The 23,289-nt window shown below is 38.5% G+C and overlaps 1 protein-coding gene across 1 annotated transcript in view; it reads left to right on the plus strand.

The window, feature by feature from the left end:
• The window catches only part of AGBL4 (AGBL carboxypeptidase 4), a 1,388,984-nt gene that overhangs the window by 592,721 nt on the left and 772,974 nt on the right, over nucleotides 1-23,289 (plus strand). Inside the window, exon 5 of the mRNA XM_054036605.1 lies at nucleotides 5,238-5,454. Within this exon, the coding sequence (XP_053892580.1) occupies nucleotides 5,238-5,454 (217 nt within the window). The remainder of the gene's footprint in view (nucleotides 1-5,237; nucleotides 5,455-23,289) is intronic.

Genomic DNA, 23,289 nt, shown 5'->3' on the forward strand with positions numbered 1-23,289 from the left:
CCAGTTTTCCAGATTCATTACAAGCATTTTAAATGAAGGAATCCTCCAAAAATCAAATTAATCTTTTCTCTGTTCATTGTATATTGTAATAATCTGAAAAAAAAAATCCTTTTCCCTCTTTCCCTTGAAGTTGTAAAGAATACAAACCGTTAACAAGCAATCTTTGCAAAGTTCATTTACTTATTTCAATTACCAAGCACTCTTCATAGAGTTCATTAATTGTTTCAATTAACGCATTAACCCTTGGAAGCTGTGTGCTTTGTGATATACTGAGACTGTAGACTTTCCAATCTTAAGAAACCCATTGATGTACATGAAACTTTGATTTTCCTACTCAGTGAGACGAAAACAGATACTTGTAGAGGTAGAAGACCTTGAGTTGCACAGCTGGGTTGTTAAAGATGAGAAATATATTTAGTGGCCATTCTAATTAATGTTAGCAAGTACAAAAGCAAGACTGTTATTTCTCAGTGTCTGAAACTGCCTGAATCAGCTGTGCCAAAACACATTCTGCTTTCCTGCAAAGAGCACTTAACTCCACTTGTAATACCCACTATTGCTGCATGAATCAAATGTAGAGTTCTGTGCAGTGAAAATCCTAGGAATTTATGCCGTCACCCATAAGTTTGGAATTTTGAAGATGGCAGCTCTAGTTGACAACCATAATAAGTGAAGGGAAAAATAATGCTTCAGACTAAAAGAAAAATCGAACCGTAAGAACCTCCATTTGAAAGGGCTGACTCACAAAAGGAAAGAAAAGGTTTTAGTGGATGACTAACTTGCTCATATTTTCTCCAACGTTGTTGAACTCTAATTAATAGATCGGCGTCAAGTTGTCAGATTTAGATTTGGATGTCTAAAATTTGAGGGATGCTCAGATCTGGAGTTTGGGATTGGTCCATTGAAAGGCTGAAGTCATTTGCAAAATTAAAGTCTGGATTTGGGTTTGGACTTCAAACACCACAAACGTTTGTAGGTATTTGGCTTTAAGGTTTTGATTCAGGCCCATCTCTTGCAATGGCCTAAAAGAACCTGTAGTTCAGTGATTTAGTAAACTTACATCTCTCTTGCTGCAAACCGATGGCAGCTGAAAATGATCACCACAGTGTGTCACCATTGCTAACACTACTTTGCAGGCATACTCACTTAATGGCTTCTGTACAAGTAATATTACTTATTTTTTTCCATCCATTAGTCTCTTACAGCACCTACCACTTTTTGTTTTTCCTCCAAAGATCATCATCATTTCTTTAATGTCTACTGACGGTGATAGATTTGAAGATGGTGGCAATTGTTTAATTTGTGTGTGAGTGCCATATTAAAAATGGGCCAAATACAGTTTAGGTTGCTGTTTAAAGCCATTGGGAGTTTTGTCTTGGTAAAGACTTCCAGATTTACTCTCATGTTAGGAAAAACCTCAAAAGTTATTATTATTATTTATTGTTTGCATTGTGCTCGCACCTATGAGCCCCATCATGGACCAGGAGTCCATTTGTGCTATGGATGCTACATAAACACGGAACAAAAGGATGCTCCAAGCCCAAAGAGTTTACTCCCAAGAGCCCTGATATACACTATATAAGGGTAAAAGAGATAAAACAGGGCAAATAATAAAGTTTGTCTTTAAGGATCAAATTGTGGCCCATGACATAAGTTGTTCCAGAACAGATGTGCATATAGGATGAAACTTTCAAAGCTGCCATGGAATTTAGATACTTGCTTCCCATCATAAGAGATCGTGTGAATTCTTGGCCCCCACTGAAGTCAATGGGATTTTTGCCACCCAATCCCCTTGATGGTTTTGAAAATCTCACCATATTGTACTCTACAAACCCAGTGTTGATATGTGTCTGTATTCTGGAGAACAATGTGTCAATCACACCCCATCCTTACCTAGAGTAGCAAATGGGTGCAAGGATTAGAGGGCGTGGTTTGCTAGGGCAGGAAGTGAATGCACTCAAAAACTTGGACCCTTGAGCATTGCCTTGGATACCCTTGTCTAGCTGCAGCACTTCTCCTAGGATTATGAGGCGAGCCAGAAGTGGAGTGGAAAGCTTTCTGTCTGCACTCCCCTATCAGCTGGATGATCTTGGCATGTAACTTTGCAAAGTAGGCAGCCCAAATTTGTTTCAGAACAGATAAAATATCAAACCATGTTTCTGTAATACCTTTCTAAAAACAAACTGAAAATAAGTTGCATGGAAGATGCTACGTGCTGCAGTTGTGCTTAGAATTCATGGTGTTTTCCTTTAAATAACCATTCTGAAGTGATGAGATTCAGGCACTTGTGTATCAATTAGCAGGGCACATTTATGGGTGTTCACTGCTTGGAAATGCAGAATGACAAATAAAAGTATTAAGGTTCTTCCATAACTTTGCTGTCCTAGTGCTAACCATGAAATGACTGCATTGTGACCTACAGTATAGGAAGTCGGTGCATTTCTGCAGCTCCATGATAAGATATTTTTCTCTACTCAGAAATGCAGTTAAACTCTGCATTCTGAATCAGTCCCTGCCAGGCCCTGGATGCATTAGTATTCCACTGGCATCTGCCTGTAGGTAGGAATATTGTTTTTGTCCATAACCAGAGGGAACAATCAGACTAAGCCGTTCTCCGACTATAAACCAGCCAGAGTAATTGGGTTTAATTTTAATTTTTGTAATAGCTTTAAATTAATAGGAGCAGCTGCTGCCACAGTGTGTGGGTGTCCTTTTCCAGAAGGCATAGAACAAAAAAGGGAAAGAGTAAACAATAGTGTGTCTAGGACACAAAGGTTAATTCAAGAACTGAGCAATGTCTTTTCGTTATCAAAAACTCAGTTGGTGATATCTAGCACTTTGTCTCTTTTCTTTTTCTTTCTTTCTTGTTTTCTTTTCTTTTTAAATTCCAAGATAAGATCTGAATCTGATTAGGCTCCTGTATGTAAAGATGTGTTGTTGGTATCTAAACACTAACTCTCTTTCTCCATGTGACTCACGAATAGATTAACAGTGACAAAGTGGTGGGAGAGATAAGAATAGATTAGCAGTGACAGGAGTACTATTATAATTATTTTTGGAAGATAGTGCCCAAACTCTTAATTCAAACCATTTCTGCCCTGAGAGGGTGAATTTAAACCTAGGAATTGAGGATGGTTTCTACTGCTGTGTTAGACCCCAGATAGTGAAATGTCAATACCAGATGTCCTAGACATCGAGATTAGCCATAATAGCCAAATGCAGCCATAAAACGGTGTGTCAAAGTGGATAATAAAACAGATGCTTAGCTTCTATAATGAAGGGGAAAGGGAATGAAATATCAAAAGTGTATTTCATACATTAACAAAAGTTATCTTTAACTTGCTTCAAAGTACAAAATTATTGAACCGTTCGTCATTTAAACATTAACTATCAGCAGATGAATTTCAATTAGCATTACCCTTTCTGGAATTCTGAATTTCCCCATCGGTCCCATTTTACATGCAGTTATTATTGCATAAAGTAAGGCCTGCCCTTTGTTATTTCCCCCTCTGCTAATTTGGAAACAAATAAAGTTCAACAACTCAGCAACATACCGTTTAAACTTGCATTACGGTTTGAGAACTGGGAGCTAGAATACATTTACCCACTGCCACATCATCTGCTTGATTTGAGAGCAAATGAGGGATGTCCTATAGCACTCCAGAGTAAGAGTGAGTGATAGAAATATGTTAAGATACTCGATGAACCTATTAGGTGAGGGTACTTTACGCAGACAGCTGGTGACAATTTTCCCCCCAATGGTACTTCTAAAAAAAATTGAAAAGTATTTTTGTGTCCTTCACATATGTGGCCTTAAAAATCATTTCCACTTTGTTAGGATCAGATCGTCAGCAGTAAGTAAAGGTCTTAGAAAACCACAAATACTGAAGGAAACCTTCAAAACCATCTGTGTTCAAGAACCACAGCAATAAGAGGGGCAAATAATTTTTATTTCAACTCTAAATAACTGCATCACTGGCTCTCTATTGTATTTATCCAACAGCATCTCGATTCCTTTTTTTGTTCTCTTTGTAGCTCCTGAGTTTTGCTGATCATACTCCTTAACTGCTGTCAATTGGCAAGCATGTGCATAATGAGAGGGTTTTGTTCTCCATTTCTTATTAGCAATGAAAGGCCAAAATTGATGCTCTGCAGTAGTCTAGCTTCTCAGAAAGGACACATTACCATTGCTATGTCTGTAAATCATATTATGTTTTCCCTCACCATGATCCTGGTTTAGCTGAGATCAGCAATGACCATTAGAAGAGACCTGTTTATAATACTATATAATTGAATTAGTTGGAGTCTGCAGGACCACAGTGTGCTGTTGCCAAACATGACTGGTAAATTAGTTGCATTAAATTACAGGAAGATGGTATAACTAGAGAATCTGACTGTCTAGATGCAGGCAGAAAACCTGTATCCAACACCCAGAGAGGATGTGAAGAGAGACATTGAACACCATCCGTCCATATAATGGGTCTTTGCTCATATCTCTGAAGTACTTCACAGCACAAATGTGAAATAAGAGAATCATATTGAATTTGGATGGTTATGAAAGACATCTGACAAGAATAGATATTGGCATCCATTATCCCTTAACTTGATACAGGCATTGACATAGTCATGTAAGCGCTTCCACTATAGTGAGTCATTATATTGTATTTGCATTTTTAATCTGCCCAGCACCATAGTAACTGGGTGCCATATGCATTTAGCCTGGGATTTCCAAAGGATACAGTAATTCTAGACTAAACTCCCATCCCTCTCTCTTTCTAAATCAGGACCAGGTGGCTGTTTCAGAAGAGAGAATTTCTGGGGTCATTCTATAACCTCACAAAACAAGAGGTTTTTGTTTCTCAAGAAGTGATTTTTCCTTATACTTGTGCCATGTTTCTATATATCTCCTCACCATTAAACTGGATTGCAATACAAAAAACTTCCCTAAGTTCAATGTTTGTCTTGTCAAGACACTGTTGCATTAAATATGCCTAACCTCGACCTGAAGAGAGACAACCTCCAGGCACAGACTCATTCCATATGGTCCATCTAGAATGTGTTCCAATAATGTCTTTGAAAGGTTTGCCATCCAATTACCAACCTCTGAGCCATTAAGGCTCCCAGTTGGTTCACTTAATTAGTTCGACCTAGAATATGAATTTCAGTTAGTTTTATTGTAAGGTTTGAATTTATCAAGATTCTGATGTCCACAAATATGTATGTGTTTTGTTTTTTAGGCAAAGGCTGCCACCTAAAAATGTATATTACTATCGTTGCCCAGACCACAGAAAGAACTATGTCATGTCATTTGCTTTCTGCTTTGACCGAGAGGATGACATTTACCAATTTGCCTACTGCTACCCGTACACATATACTCGGCTCCGACACTATCTCGACACCTTACAAAGGAGGAACATGGACTACTTTTACAGAGAATTGCTGGGACTCAGTGTGGTAAGTAATAAGCATGTTTGCCAACTAGCATGCTTCATTATGGATGTCTGCCCTTAAATACGTATACAGTATAATTCATCATTCCTGCTAAAGTACATATGCACATATTTGTTTTACTGCTATCAATGACACACGAGGCAGCTTAGTTGCATGGTGAAATATAGACAAATGCTAATTTAATTTCACATAAAATATCTCTTCTGCAACATGTAGTGCAATGCTAAGATTACCATGTAGGACCAGTTCACCTCCAAAGATATTAAATGGGAAAACCTAAACAGCTTTACAAGGGAAATTTGATTCTTGGCATCCTGTCTTGTATTTCTGTGAGATTTCTTCAGAATGGAGTTATAGCCTTTACTACCATATGCAAAAAGAAAAGGGGTAGATAGCTTAACCCTAAAAATGGTTGAATATTTTGGTGGCTCATGTGAAACGGGTTTAGCTGTCTTAGTCCCACCCCTAACGTCCACTTCAAAAATAAAATGCCACCAAAGTTGGTTCTAACTGACACACTTCTTTCTTGTCAAAGCATAAAATGAGGCCCGGAGACTAAGCCTATTCTTTCTCCCCAAGAGATGGTCTTTCCTGGTCAGGCTTGAATCTGAGCATTGTGGGAAAAGCTTGAACTTCTACTCACCTTGATGTAACTTTTCTGTGAATGAAAGTATTGCCAAACCCAGACATTCCAAAACCCTGACTCAGGGGTAGTCTACACTACCACAATAAATCGATCTAACGTATGCAACTTCAGTTACGTGAATAACATAACTAAAGTTGACGTAGTTAGATCCACTTACCACAGTGGCTACACCACACTGTGTTGACAGGAGAGTGTCTCCCATCGACTTCCTTTACGCTTCTCGGGGAGATGGAGGACACAAATCGATGGGAGAATGCTCTCCCATCGATTTAGCATGTCTTCACCAGACCCGCTAAATCAACACTCGCTGCATCTATTGTGTAGACAAGCCCGCAGGCCCCAAAATAATAAGATTGGCTTAAAAATCATGAGTGTTTTTGAAAATCATAAATGTTGGTTCTTTTTAATTTGCCTTGGTTTCTGAGCCTTTAGGGTGCACTTGCTTCACAGTTTCAAGCTTTTCTTCACAACCATAAAGGCTAGAAACTTTTTTTTCTTTTTTCTGTCTTTTTGTTTTTTATGAGAGCTGAAATTCTTATGCAATCTCCAGCAGCTGGAGTTCTGGCTAAAAAAATATCTTTTTATTTATTTATTTATTAAAAATATTTTTATCTAAAAAATCTACAAAATATCATGAGATTCATAACAAAATTGTGAGACTTAGAAACACTGGGATAAATAGAGGACTTCATTCACTAGGCCTGTCTGGTTCCCTTTACTAGCACCAAATTTATATAAAAATGAAATAAAATAGGAAATTAAGAAAAGAATTAACAAAGAGGCCCTCATTTAAAACCTTTTTATTGGTGAAGCAAAGTTCTTGGTTAAGAGAAGCCCAGTACACATCCCTGGCTGATACTAATCATCCCAATTAGGAGGCCCAACAATTACATAGGGAAGGTGAAAATAGTTAAAAGGAAAACACAAAATCCAAAGGGGATTGGGAGTAGGAAACTTAATCATTTTGATTTTTGTGGGGTTTAATTATTAGTCTCAGAGGACACAACTGTCATTAATTGTAACGTAAAACTGCTTTTTGTTAACTTTCACTTTCTGTGAAAATAGAGAATAAAACGGTCACATTTGCACGATTGACTGATTAAAACATTGAGATCTGAGGGATTTGTCTTTTATCTGCATTTTGACAGACAGATGTAGTCTTTAAATCTTGTTAACACTGCGTTACCTGTCGCCACTAAATATTATTTTTCATATTTCAGAAAATTAAACATGCCATTCAAAATATGGCATGGAATTTATCTGTGTATAACTCCAGATTTTATATCTAAATGTACACACATAGTATGTTTTCCAGAACTTGATATAACAACATTTTGCAGCTCACCGTGACGATCTGTGTAAAAAGCTTTTGAATCCAGCTCACGATGTTATCTTTGTACAAAACATTGCAATCGTAACGGATTTCTGGCTTTTCTCCATATAAGAACATCCTAGAACAGCTTGGATACTTAATGGTTTTGCAGGGCTTGAATAGGCAATTTCTGTAAGTTCACTTAAATATTTAATGTAGTGTTTTGTTGCTTAGCATATGACTTTAAAACAGGATGTTTTGGGGGGCCCTGTACCATGCTGCATGAAAACAGAAGTTGACTGTACTTGAGAGGATCAAATGCCACACGGGATGGTTTTAGCAATCAAGGGTGAGATCCTCAACCCCACTCTGCCCCTTTTATGTATCATAAAGGGGCCCTAAAAGTGCTGGTTCCAGCTGTGGGGTTGGTTGCAACAAGACTGCTGAGCTTCTGAGCAGCACTGCAGCCCCGTGGCCCATGGGGCTGCTTAGGGAGGTGGCTGTGATTTAGACAGGCCCCCCAGGGTTGTCTGTTTTCTGTTGGTGGGAGTCTCTTCAGCCTTGGACTGGGAGGGCACAAAGGTGATTTGGAGCTACCTTAGTTAGCTCCCCTAGCCTATGAGTTCTGTACTGTGCCTTTAAGAGAGGCAGAACAGAATTTCACCACGGATCTTTTCTGTAGGATAATAGTGAAATTCAAGTCTCAAGAAGCCATATTTAGGTTATTGTTTCTAAAGACTTTTTGAGCCACTCATTTTGCTGCATTTAGTGTTTTCAAAGTAATCTAATTTCATATTTTCCTCTATAAAAGATACTCTGCTTCAGTTAACTCCTTAAATACTTTCAACAATTCTATGAATCTTGAAAGTGAAACATCAATATGGGACATTTAACTGTCATTAGATCACAGAATGGCAAAAAGGAACAGAGCCAAAAGGCAACAATTCCTATTGCTAACATGAATGGATAACTTAGTGGTTCTGTTCTGACTTTAATATTTATATGCTTTACTTCAGAGAGCTATCAAACATTCTAGATGTGCCACATGATCTTGAAAATAGTCTGTGCTACAAGCTTGGTAACATGGTGTCCTGGGCACCATTTATCTTGCTATTTTCATTCCGACATCACTGGCTTCAGATAACTTTAGATTGTATACGTACTATCCAAACAGATAACACATGTAAAAGTTGAAAGTTTTTTTTTTTTTTTTTAGATTGTGCCTTTATTTATATTGCATAGTAAGTTTTTGTCATACTGGAATATATTATACAACATTGAACAACATAATACAATGAAAGATGATTTCTATATGAAAATATAAACACACACAAACAATGTAAATGTATAGATATATTGTATCATGTTCGTATAGCTCCAGGTATATCTAGTCATACATAATATTTCACAGTGGCCAGTTTTAAAGTGGATAACGTTCAAAGTTGGTAATCTAAACTATCTGGATATAGTGCAAGACTCTTGGCTTTTCAGTATCCCCAAACCCCCTCCGACCATTCCACTGATCACTCACTCTAAATTAAATGAGCTCAGTCAACTTGGCTCAGCTCGTGTGGTCCACTTTACAAATCACCACTCGCTTGGCAGTATTTTCATTATTCACTCAAAAGAGAGCCAAGATTAATTGGACACAGGCACTTCCTCTCACCCCATTAGGCAGTAGTGCTTCCAAATTGTACTTGAGGTGTATTGTGAGTGCACATACAAACCGCAAGCCTCAAAGGAACTTGTTCAGTACTAATATGGAATTGTGTTAAATTAAATATTAAACATACATATTTTAAAACAAGAAGGCAATATGTCTGATGTGGAGCTGTGTAAGTGAGCCACCACCTCTTAAAAGAGACATGTGATGCAGGCTAAAATAGACCAGAATGCGGATGCTGGGGGCTTGGTTCTGATCCCACACTACTTTGGTGTTGGTCTCTTCTTTTCACTGGAGTTACTTCTGATTTACATTGGTGTAGATGAGATCAGACTCAGGCCCTGGACTTGTGAAACTACTTACCAGACGTTACATTGCTGGCTTGCTGGTCAAATATCCTTTGTTCACTGTACAAATGGCTGGGGACACCAGTAAAAATAGCTAATGAGTTGTATGGCTATCCACTCGCCCATTTTAACTGGTCAGTTATGACTGCTTTAAGGCATGAAACAAAGAAAATAGTCAATTTTCCAAAGGTTAAATTTTCCATTTCTGTGTTCAGTGTTAGGTTATGCAGTAACAGGCATCCATAATAAAGCAATACTCTTCTTATTTGAAAAAATGGAAGTTACGGGCCTCTGTGTGATGATGCACCATACTTTTTACATGATACTGATGTCAGATTTTGTAGTTTTCAATGGATCTAACTGCAACTAGGTTAAAATGTCATCTACATGCAATTTGTGACAGTTTACTCAGTGTGACAACATCCATAGAAACAACAGTAAACCCAACTTACTCATTTTTCTAGGAAGTGAGGGTGTTCCTACATATGTGTTAGGGGCACACTCACTTTATTCATCTGTACATGTGTTTACTCACACATAAATAGCAGCTACTGCTGCTATTTCCCTAGCATTGATAATATAAACACCATTCCAAAACCAAATGCCAACTTTAAACTCTGCTATAGATATTTCTCTGCCAGATTGGATATCAGCATGAGCAGAGTTGGACCTGAAAATAACAAATATCAGAAATAATATTTTCTTCCTTTTCTTTAATGGAGTTATATTGTAAATATATATTTTTAGTTTAGTAGGTTTCCAGATGTTTTTGTGTGTTACTAGAGGAAAACAATATTTAGCCATATTATGTCATCAGTTTTTAGTAAGACTTCCCAACAGGGATGCTGGAACAATCTTCATAGTGGGAGTGCTGAGAGCCATTGAACCAAACTGTAAACTCTGTATATTGGAGACCTCTTCAAGCCAGGGGGTGCTCCAGCACCCTTAGTTCCAGAACCTTTGCATCCCAATTTGAATTAGTGAGGAGTTCTGCTTTAAAATTTATGGCACGTTATGGTCCATTCTTATTACCATCAAAATTCTCACCTGTCAGTGCAATGTTCTAATCTAATGGTTAAAAATAATAAAACTTGGCACTGGGAGCTTAAAAGTTTGTTCTTTGTGGTAGCACCCACAATGTGCTATGCTCTTTCCAGATGTACAAGAAGGCGCCTCCACTGAAGAGCTCACAAACTAAGGACTGACTGGTAGATAGGGGTCAGAGAAGCTTTTGTTGTATGGCAAACTGTATTACCATTGCAGTCTGCCTTTTGTGATTCTGATAGACACAGTTATAAAGATTTCATAATGCAGAAATTGCATATTCATGATAAAAAGAAAGGGCTTTGGCTTAGGTCACCAGCAACATCTCGTTTTATTAAAAAAGTAAACATAACTCTAAACATTGCTTTGTAATTAATATTGCCTGTGTCTGTCACATACATAAGCTCTCAGTTCCTAAGTGCTAGAAATAGCATTGGTTTATATAGGAAACTCACTCCAAGAGTATACGCCATTCTTAGAGGAACTGATCATAAATCAGAAAAAATAATTAAAATTTATTTTAATTGTCAGCTTTGCAGCTCACTTGTGACATCAACTCTTGTCCATCCAAAAAACATTTAAAAATAAAAAGACAGTGGTTGGAACGTCACAAGAAAGGAACTGTGAGCTTAATGACTCTGTTGGGATAAGAAACAGAATCAACTGCAGATTGTTATGATCCATTTTATAGAAGGAAAACCTGCTGCAGGGAATAGTGATAAATGAACGGTGTGCTATGTTGTTTACTGTCAACCTATACAAGCCATTTTCATATAATCCTATTAAAATAACCAGTCTGTGATGCCGTCTACATTAGTGTGAAGATTGTTAACTACATCTTTCTGTCACTTAATATTTACGTAACTGCACTCAAGGACATAAGAACAAAATGAGATTTTTAAGGAATGTGTAACGCCAGCAAACCAGTGCAATATCCTAGATTGAATTGATACTACTTTCACTTTCATTTCCAGAAGCTTTGTTTTCCGTCTTTTGTAGCAGAGCATTAAACGATAATTACTCTGTTGACAGTGTGTTGACCATACTTGCAAGGGGGGGGGGGAGGAGGGCCCTGTAATGCTATCTGGAGCGATTAGCATTACAGTAGCACTGTACTGCATCGACTCTGCTGGGATTTTGGCAGTGTTTGAATTGGTTTATGTTTGGCTCTCCTGGGTGGTGACTGTATAAAGCTAGGGCAAAGCTATATTTTTATTTTGTAATCTCTGATTACTGACCCAAAAGATGGTGATCCTGGCATACTTTAGCTGCAAGGCTGTGGTTTGGGATTGGAGGCTTGTCTAAAAGATTTAAAGTCTGCTCGTACCAAAGGATTGGCTATACTGCACACAGAGGGAGGTTATTCATTTATTTAGCTTTGTACTCACTACATAAAAGAATGCCTATCTGATCCTCTGGGCACCTTTGACAAGCTCTTATCCGCAGAGTTCATATATAAAGAGCTAGATTCTACAAGGTGCTGGGCACACTGGACCTGAGCCAGCAAAGCGCTTGAGCACATGCTTAACTTTTAAGCATGTGAACGGTCCCATGGACATCAGTGGTACTACTCATCTGCTAAAAGTGAAGCATGTACTGAAGTGCTTTGATAGATTCAGGGCCCGAGTACTCCAGCACCTTGCGGGATCAACACAAAGAAATTACCAACTTATAGCACCACCCCCGGGGCACCGTGAATATAGCAAAAATGTAATAAACCCCACCTACCAAACTACCACCAGAGTCCCCAACAAACCCATCTCCCAACACCCTGCAGGCCAAGGAGGAAAGTTAGGCATTGCAAAGTGCCTTGAGGGAAAATGGATTTTGGCTGTCTGGACTATGTGTTGGATTCTGGGTTGCTTTTAAGATGTTAGTTTTGTTCTATAAAGACTAAATGGCCACAGTATTGCCTATCTAAAGCCATGTCTACACTGCAAAATTATGTCGACCTACCTTATGTCGGCATACAGCCACCCAGTTATTAAATCTCTTGTGTGTGCACACTTGGTTCCTTGTGTCAGTGTTACGCATCCTCACCAGGAGTGCTTGTATTGTCAGCGTGGGGCTTTGTGGGATGGCTCCTGAAAACCGGTAACAGCGTAAGCAACGCAGTATCTACACTGACAATGCATCAACCTAATTACATCAACAATGACTCTGGGCGCGGGGTGCAGTTACTAAATCAGCGTAGAAAGGCATTTTCATCGGCAGGAGCCAAATTTAAGTGAAGACGCAAGTCAACCTAACTTTGCAGTATAGACCAGGCCTAAGAATTTGCTTCTTCTAGTGAAATGTATTTTATATTTCAACATCATAGTAGATAGCTAGAAAAGACCGATTCAGATCAAGTCAATTTCCTGAAAATACAAAATATTGTACAAGTGATGTTATTGGGTCTAAATACACTTCTACCCCGATATAACGCTGTCCTCAGGAGCCAAAAAATCTTACCGCGTTATAGGTGAAACCGCGTTATATCAAACTTGCTTTGATCCACCGGAGTGCGCAACCCCGCCCCCCCGGAGCACTGCTTTACTGCGTTATATCCGAATTCGTGTTATATCGGGTTGCGTTATATCAGGGTATTGAAAGCAAAACATTGCTTTTGGATTTTTTAAAATATAACAACATACAATAAACATCCGAGTTTATAAGTGTTATTTGTTTACAAGTGACAATAGCGACTTAACTGAAAAAAATTAAAAAATGTAATGTGTCGTTTAAATGCTTTTTTAGGAGAGCCTACTTAAAATAGGTCTTAAATGGAAAATCAGTCATATGGCCTCATGGAAAGAGCTTCATCCCCCTTTTCATGTTTTCAAACAGCAGTTCAGCACCATACTGTGGCAACAGAGAACAACCTTAGAAAAGTGAACATAGATTGAAAAGGTCTTGGTTACAATTTGACATTTTCAAAGAAAAAAGCAGCCCTAGGCCAAAAGTCAAAAGTTTGCACTAGAATACCTTAGACTTGTGAAAATAATTTTATAGAGAAAGTGTTTATTGTCCCTGTTTTATTTTATTAATCTAAAAGTGTGTAACTTGCAGGAGAACATAATATAATGATAATCCTTTTTATTAAGTCTCCTGTTTTCATAAATATGCAGAAAAGCAAAATAATTTTCATAAACAAGTTGTTCTTATTTTTAAAATGATTTGTGTTTTCTATTCATTGCATCCTAATGTGGTATGTACATGGTTCTTTGTTTAGTTAAGTTTAAAGCGGAGTATTATTTGCTGAGAATTCAATAGAATTTATTTACGTTTTTATGTAGTACATTTTTAATATTACATAAATTCCTTTTCTTTTTGACTTCCTGAATTAAAGTGGATTATAATAATGCATTAATATACATCATGGCTGTTTAAATCAGCTTTTTTATTTCATTAAGTAACATTTGCACGCAGTTAAGGATTTTTCAACTGAGATGGACAGAATTAAAATATTAATGAGTCTTGTTCATATTGATGTAAGCTGCACAGTTTTCCAGTGCAAACCCCCCATCAATTTTATAATAAAAAAAAAACCCCAAACATGTAGAACTTTCATCTGACAGTCTGATTGCTTTATAAATATCAGTTAAGTCTCATAACACTCTTTTGATGTAGGTAATATCATTGTCCCCATTTTCCAGAGAGGGAAACTGATACACAAAGCAGTTGGGTCACCAAGTAAGTCTGTGACTGAGACTTTGAGCCTGAGCCTATGATCTTTTCCATATAGGTGGACCCTTGTGTATGCATGGAGTCTCATTGCAGGATTGGAGCCTTACAACCCCAACTCCTTATTCCCATTCCTAATATTTAACTATTGCAGCCAGTGCAGCCTATTTGCCTTCCTTTTTGAGGGAGCCAGCTAGTATTTTATCACATAATATTTCAGTTCATAATTTCAATGAGCTGATTGTAGGAGGAAGATATAGGCCAGGATTTTCAAAAGGACTCAGCACTCACAGTTTAGCTCCTAGTTACGCACTGAAAGGCAATTGAGCTCTTTAGAAAATCTGGTCCCCGTTGTGTTACTGAGCATTTGAAAATCTGGCCCGTTGTGTTTAAGAAAATATTTAGAAATGGAATCTTCTTTTTTGCATAGTTCCCATGATTTAAGAGCTCAAGTGTCTTCCCCCACCCCTCTACCCCATCCCGCATTTGAAGAGTGACCAATAAGTTATTAGGTCTGGTGGGAAATGTACAGGAACATCAGAGATGACTGATTAGGGGCATTTTAAACATTAACATCTGAAGACTGAAACAGAGGGTGGAAGTACTCTGCTAATAAAGCAGGAGCCATGTTGGCACTGCAGAGAGGTACGTCAAGGTGTCTGCCAGGAACAAGAATTGAAATGAATCCAGACTGTGAATATTTTGAAATCTCAAAGGTAGTAATTGCAGCAAGAGTGGTGCTGGAAATCCCACTGGAAAATGGCAGAGATGGTAGTTTAGAAGGGATTCTGTGACTTAATGAAGGAAGATGTAGTCATAGAGTTGAGATTATTAATGCCACCACTAACAATGGGATTTTGAGGCAATAGCTAGTTTCACGTGGGTGATTTTTTAAAAAGTTTTTTGAATTTCTAACCATAATTAATATGAATGGTTTATTTACAGAGTATATGTATAAGTGAAAGTAAACCAACATGAAAAACAGCCATTGTTTTGTGGGAGAGGGTGTATGAAATGTAGGGAATGTTGTGTGTAGCAACAGAGCAGCACACATAAAACTGGAACATTGCCTGATGTTGGTCAAATATTCCTTGTTATTGGCTTCAAGGAAGAGATGAACTCCCTTGTTTTTTAGCCAGAGGATTGAGGATTGTTCCCACACAGTTGGCCATATTGAGTCTGGTTTGGATAGTTCAGATGTTCAGGTCAGACTCTATGAGACAGTCTGACTGTCACCGCATGCTTTTCAATGTAGGGCTTATATTATAACCTGGCTATGATGTTGATATGGGTATTTCACCATAGCCTTTGAGACCTATCTCCTCACACATGCTGAGACATATCTAATGTCCTCTTCCAACTAGAATGTCTGACAGTTAGCTGACAGCTATTACCATCTATTAGTGGGGGCTTTCTGTTGTCTGGTCACTCGCCACATTCTCACTGTCTCTTGTGCCAGGACGATTTATTGGTGAGCTCCAGATACTGAAACTGCTGAGCCTTATACTGGAGAGGAGATGACTGAGCTGGTTTCTGGAATCAAATCTTCTATTGTGTAGGGAAGGCATGTGGATGTACAGAAGAGCTGTTTCTGAGGCCAAGAAATGCTATTTTTCTTCTGCCTTAGACATCACAAAACACAGCTGACCTGTTTCAGGTAGCATACTATCTGTTTACTCCGGGCCATCTCACCCGATTAGTAGTTCCTCTGACTGGTCGTTGAAAAATGTTTGTAATGTTCCTTGCAGGTAAAAGAGATCATTTCTGGACTATGTCCTATGTGGAGAACTGAATCTGTCCTCAGATCTGCATATTATTGTCTGTACTAAAATATACTTAACTTGATGGGTGAAAACTTATATCTTTATAATTGTAGAACCAGCTTGTCAGCAGACTGTGGGTGGGGTTCCTGTTGAATCTGTAATCACCGGGCAGTGATTAATGCAAATTCCCCAAAACCAGTTATGCAAGAAACCCAGCTTTTTGAAGCTTTGCCTGGAGAACAGGGCCATTGACTGATGATTACCTGTTACAGGAGGCCGGAGTTAAAGGCCCACACAGTATTAATAAAGGGGTAGACTGCCCCAAAGGGGTCTTGTTCTTGATCTGAAACCTGGCATGAACTGGTAGCCAAGAAAGCAAACTCAGTTGAGGCATTTGAAAAACTGACACTTACAAGAGCCCTATGTTGAAGTTGAGAGTGATCATTGCTAAGCTTTTAGCATGAGTGTAGGGTTGTTTATATTTATGTTTTCTCCATAATGCTTTTGCCCTAAGAATAAATGTTCTTGGTTTGGAAGAGCTGTGGGGTAAAAACATTTTGCTTTCTCTCCAAAGACAATGACCTATTGGTCAGGAATGATAGGCAGTGGTCTCTGCACACTACCAGTCTAGCCATAATCAAGTTTGTTGTAGTCATCAGTGCAAAGACTATTTCTTCTCTTCTAGTTCTCTGAGGAATGTTATGGCAAAGAGCTGGCTCTTATAGCATGAACAGGCTCTAGGGAGGGCAAGACTCTTCCAAATCTTCCTTGAGAAGATGTTCCTTCTAAAGTGTTAGTTCTGCTGTTTAGAAGGGTTCCTTGAGTCTGTGTCAAGGTTCAAGAAGGGTAGTGTGCTGGATAGGGATGTCTGACACTGAGGAAAGACAAGTGGCTTTTTAGATAATATCAGCATGTCCATTCAGGGCTTTGTAATTCAACAGCAGAATCTTGAATTGGATCTGGGGGTGTATGGAGAACCAGTGCAGGTTGTAGAGCTTGGTGTAATATGTCTTCCACAGCTTGCTTCACTTAAGAGACAGGCTGCTGTGTTGTGTCCCAGCTGTGCTTTTCTTGTGCATTTCTGCTCTAGGTGGAGGAAGAGAGAATTCTATGCCCTGCATGGAGGTGATGAACACATGAAGGTCTGTGACAGGGTCTTTCAGAGGAAGAGATGAGATCATCTTGTTATCAGGAAACACACGGTGTTTTTAGTGATTGCTATTTGATTCTTCAGTGTCAGCATGATCCACAGGTTTTGGATTGTCTTAACTGCCAGAAGGCATTTGCAACGAATGGGTGATGAGGTCGTGGTGCTTACCAGCTCCTCGGAGTGTTTACTGCTTCTAAGTAGTGTTACTTCTGTCTTTGCTGGAATCTGCTTTAGCCACATGATCTACACATGGGCTCCAGTCATCTTCAATCACAATGTTATCTATGGGAAAATGATGTCTATGGTGGATGAAAGAGATGCTGAAGACACACAGCTTGGTATTTTGTTACAGCCCAAGTTTTCCCATATACTTAATGGGTTGCCATTAGATGTGAAATATAAGCAGTTTGAGCCTTGAAGGGATTCTACATGTCAAGCTACTTGAACAGGAGCAACAGTTTGTGAACCTGTTGGAAGGAATGAAAGAAACCAGGTTAGTCCAATTCCATTGACTCTTGCCAGGGTACTCAGGTGAGTCAACAACACCCCATGAACAACAATGTCAAAGATAGTGGATAACATAATTGTCTCATCCCTGTCCATCACCTGAGGAAGTCATCCAACAATGCAATTAGCCCTGTCTTGGTTCCACATTCTGCCTGAAGCTAGACTGGAAGGGGTCCAACATATCTGCATTAGGTGGAGTCAGATTCTTACCACCTTCTTGACAATCTGCTCCAAGAAGGGAGAGGCTTACAGCCCGGCAGATGTTAGTGAAGATAGTTTGGTTTCTTGAAGTCGGGCCTCATTACAACTTGTTCCAAAGTGTCTCCTAGAGAAGCCAGGCATTCTCTGTTGAGCTATATACCAAGTGAGGCTGGACTATGGATCTCAGGTATTGATATGAAATTCTTTTTTTTACTGCCATCTGTGAGACTGGTCCTGATTCTGACAAGGTGGATACAATGTAAGTCTCTTTATAAGTGTACTGATTATGAGGCCTGAGAGACAGTCATGGATTGGCTTGGTTTCATTGGTGGTTGGAGGAGAGTTCCTCATTGCAGGAGACATTTGGCTGTGGGATTGAGAGGAGGCAGTATGGATTTATTATCTGGCTAATTATTAGGGTTGCCAACCCTCCAGGATTGTCCTGGAGTCCTAAAGATTGTCATGTGATGAAACCTCCAGGAGTACGTCCAACCCAAATGAGTCAGAAGAGCTCTTTTGTCTGGGATTTAGCACACTCCATGATTGTGCTCGGAGGAGGATTTTTTAGTATTGGGTCATCATTGCAGCATAAGTTTCTGCAAATTCCTTATGCACCAGTAAATTGGTTTCTAAGCAGCTCTTGTTGTATGGGCACTACTGCCTTAATAGTTAATAAAAGATGGTAATTAAAGCAAAGGCCTATGCTATGTTGTTTAGATGGGTACTGTGTAGTCGTATGTGTGGTTCTGTGCAAAAGATTTGAACAGATTTCACCCAAGTTTTGGGTAGGTTCAGATTCAAATACTTTTGGGAGTCTCCATCCAACTTTAATATGGTCCCCCAAACTTAGGCAGATGTCATTCCACATGTTATTTCCCACATTATGGCATTCCCTGGGGGTGCTAGAAGGATGAATGGGGCCATTGGGGGCTTGGAAAAGAGGGCTGCTATTGGGAAAGGGGGACACTAAACAAAGAGGTTCCCAGGGGTGGGGGGCATGTGAAGAACCCAAATATCCAAGCAAACTTTCATGCCTAAATGTTCCTTGCTTTGCCCAGTTTCTGTGCTCTATGCAAACAAAGTTTACAGAGGCCTAGTGCATATTTCGGATGGAAATGTGTGTATTTGGTGTAGTTCACCAGGGGGCTCACTGACTGCATGAGCAGCTTCAGTAATGATGTTGATCACAGCATGATAAAGTTTCCACTGAAATGACACATTAAGGGGTTTATTCTCCCATCCATGCAGGTGCATAAAGAACTCTCTTAATGGGCAGTGCACATACTCAGCAGTGAGAGAATAGACCCCTTTGTATTAAAAATGCATGTCTGGATCTTTAACATAAAAAAGTGAAAATATCCCACAGTGGAAAGCTGACTTAAACTCAATTTCCCTCCTTTGCAATGTCAAGATGCCTGAGTGCTCAAGTGACTGAATAAGTACTAAATATTTAATGCATGGAGGTTACATTAACTGAGTCTTTGATCTGAAACTCCTCAAAGAACATCTTAAAAGCCCTTCAAAAACTGGTTAGTATTTCATTACAGTATTTTAAAATAGATTTATTTTATCAAAACATCCTGTCAGAAATCTTAAAGCTATGCTTAAGAACCTATAGCATTTTGACTAGTGTGTCTCATAATATTAGTTTCTTAATGTCTCAACAGGTCACCCATTGTGGGTAAAAATAGCTGCCCCCATCATGCTTGGCTTGCACTGTAGCCCACAGTGGAAGTCTGCCTGCTTGGAAGTGCTCGAATAAAATGCCTTTTCATTAATTTGAAGAACAAGCAATCCTTTATATTTCTCCACTTTGCTGTGGAGCTGCTAAGGCAACTTCCTATGGATGGTCTGACCCAGAATGGCCGGTCTTATGTTCTTATGTCAACTCCCACAACATTCATAAGAGACACATGGCTAAATCCTCATGAACTACTTTGAAAATATATCCCCTAGTTCTAAAAGGAATATACCTCTATCAGTGTATAGTTTGTGTCAAGGATGTTTTGCATATAAAAAACACATGGCGAGGGAATCCTGTTATAGAAAGCAAGCCTGCTTTCTGTGGATTTCTTTTGTAGTACCAACATTAAAAGGCTTATTATAAATAAAAGTGGAATATAATTATAAATGCCCTTCTGAGGGGAAAAATCCTTGATTACTTTTGAATTATTTTGCCCTTTAAAAAGGTTATATTTAACTGGTTCAGTTTCTTACTTGATGTTTCAGTTCCCAAGGGAAATCAACCTCCTATATGAAATGTTTCAATTGGGTTACATGACTTTACTTTGTATCTTGCATTTGTTAACAGACAGGTTATATAACACTGCAGGCTAAATATACATAGCTCTGTTTTAGCTAGCATTGCTACTCTGTGTTTGGAGGAATGACCAGAAAGGGGTCAAAAAGTTCAGCTCAATTTAACCCTTGCCAAGGCTATAGCAAGTCACATCAAAGGTTATACATGAATGGCAGCAGTTTTAAAAAGTGTGTTGGCAGGCTGCTTGTCTTCCATGTGCTTTCTGACAAAATATGGGCAAATTCTAGACCAATTTTTCACTTATTCACATTGGTATTAATCTAGAATATCTCAATTGCATTAGTAGAGTCTCTCTGGATTTCCATCAGTGTAACTTTGTGAATGTATGTTTGTAAATGTGTGTCTGTGTAAGTTAATATATCTATACGCTCACTGAAATCATGGGAACAGAGCCGCGAGCTCACTCTAGCAGACTGGTGCTCAGACAGTTGATAAGACACTGGGAAATAGCCCATACAAGAACACACTTTAACCACATGTCTGTTTTGCTTCATCAGTCTGGCCTGCTGCACACAGAATCTACAGACAAGTTCAAACTAGATTTATAGACTGTGCGGCACAAAATTTGGGTTGAGTGGGAAAAGGGATACAACGTAGGGATACAAATGATGTTTTATTCTACTGTTCAGGAATGTTTGTATTTGAGAAAAATTCTATTAATGAAAAAATTAGAGTGTATCGCTTGGCAGCTATTTATACGTCCTTTAGCAAACTAGAAAGATCCACTGATAATTGCTGTGGTAGGTGGCACCCCCTGGTAGGGAGATAATGTGTATAATACCCTGGGAGTCATGGTCCACCAGTGTCCGCCTATAAATAATGCCACAAACCACTTCCTGTTGTACCACAGTGATTACTGATGGACAGAAGCAGAGATGATGGCTTGGAACAGCAGCAGTCACAGCTCTGGGCAGCACAGACCTTTGATGGGGAGGCAATGGGAGTGGAAGAAGGAATGAAGAGCAGAGAGCCTCATTCTCTTATCATTTATACCAATGTAAATTGAGAGCAATTCCAGTTGAAGTCAGTGGAGCTGCACTGGTGTAGAAGCAATGCAAGTGAGAGAGGAGTCAGGCCCAGAGAGAGTACCGATGTCTTAGAGATGGAACAGCCTTAAGGTCTTTGTTTCTCTGCTGAATATTTTTTTTCTTTCCTTTCGTATTTATTTAATTTATTTTTGGTCTAATTGATTCCTTCTCTGTCTCTTTCAGGAGGGTGGTTCAATTAACCACAGTATAATTCAATTTTTGCTTTAAACTTTGATGCTTTCAGCAGGTGACCTCATTTTTGTACCTGTTTGATTTTTTTTTTTTTTTTTTTGAAATTAGGCTTTCATGGTTTTTTAGGGTTTGTGATTTTTTTTTAAATGTTAATTTAAAACAACCACAAAAGGAGAACATTAAATGTTCAACACTATACACAAGACTGGTATTTCTTTAAAAGCACATTTATTACTGCCACAGCTCATTGCTTTTATTCACTGTAAGCATTTTGGGTTGAAAAAACTGTCTCTCATGCCTTCTGCAGAGTCCATTCAGTCCTTGCTTTCTCTATTTTGTGATCTCCTTTCATGACTCTTTAAATATTCTTATGTTTGAATTTAAGGTTTCAAGAGGCCTCTTTGTATAGCTAGTTTTTATTTATGTAAGTTCTGCCCCCCCCCCCCCATTTCTTTTCCCACTGCCCATGGGGCAGGAGATAAATTCAGCTTAGTCCACGAAAGCTTATGCTCTAATAAATTTGTTAGTCTCTAAGGTGCCACAAGTACTCCTGTTCTTCTTTCAGCTTACCTACTTCAGCCTGGTCTGCTGTGTTCCTGGACATTATTCTTCATTCAGGGAAAAAGCATTATCGAATGGTTAGAGCGTGCAGTTAGACTCCTGGGAGTCAGGAGTTCTGAACGGTATTTGCAGCTCTTACTTGCTTTGTGACTTTTAGCAAAACACTTCTCCAATATGTAAAATGGGATATTTAACTCCTAGGGGATCGTTGTGGGATTTAATTAATTAATATTAGCAAAGTGATTTTAAGTCCTGGGATGAAAGATTCTGTGGAATTCCAAAATATTAATATTATTCACTCAGCTACATAGTGGCTCTTTCTCCTTTAAAGCTTTTTTTATTGTGCGCAGTCTTTTTTAATGTTTGTCTATAAGTCAGTAAATTAAATTTCCCATTTACCTGTCCAGTCACCTAAAAGATCCAAATCCCTCTATACTTGATGCAGCTTTTCCTTATTTGCCCTGTCGCCAATTTCTTTGTAATGAATAAATTTAGGTATGTTACACTTTTAGTTCTCATCTAAATGATTCCCACATTTTATGAAAATGTGATGTCTCAAAACTCTCCCTTATGGTAAGCCATTGATGGCCTTCAGCTAAGGAAGTTTCTCAATTCTGAGCCATTTTTCCGTTCAACAAACTACTTTAACAAATACTGTTGTCCAACATGCTCTCCAATGTACATACACTTCTGGGTCAATAATCTTTTGTGCAGAAAGCCTCGTCAAAATATTTTTAGGAATGTAACTGTCTAATATCAAGTTTTATTTTGCTTGACCACTATGGAATACATCCAAATATTTTAGGAGAATGCCAAGATGGTAAGACCATCCTTTAGGCATCTATATTATTAGCCGTCTCAGAATTATGCTTTTGATTAAAAATTATTTCTCATATTTTACATACTAACTGCTTTCTATGTCTCTTGGCTGTTTTCTGAATAATAGTGTTTTGTACCATTGGAAATCTGACCCACCGTCCTAGAACTGTCAATAATAGCAGTATAGACTTTTTACAAATTCCTATCCTCATTGTTACAAAAACATTGCATGTGTAAGTTATTTGAATGATCCAATACAGTATTTTGCAGACCCAGAGTCTCAAATTGACCGATAATCCATTTTCTTGTATATTTTAGAGTACCACAAAAAGATGTAATGTATACTGCTGTGATATTTTTCTCCTTTGCTGGAAAGAGAAAATATATCTGTTAACATATGTGCTACTTCCTGACGTTGACTTTATGTTCTACATTATAATTTTGAGTGGCCCAATGTTATTGTTTCCATTTGTCTGTTGTGAATATATATGAAAGATGAAGACTATTCTTGATAGCTGACACATTCTAAGCAAGTTGATATTCACTGGAAATGAGTGTAGCATTTTATATAAGACTCAACCCAGTCTATTATCCAACACTCCAACCCAGCTGAACCAGG

The sequence above is a fragment of the Malaclemys terrapin genome, chromosome 8 (assembly GCF_027887155.1).
Source record: "Malaclemys terrapin pileata isolate rMalTer1 chromosome 8, rMalTer1.hap1, whole genome shotgun sequence".
Lineage (NCBI taxonomy): Eukaryota > Metazoa > Chordata > Testudines > Emydidae > Malaclemys > Malaclemys terrapin.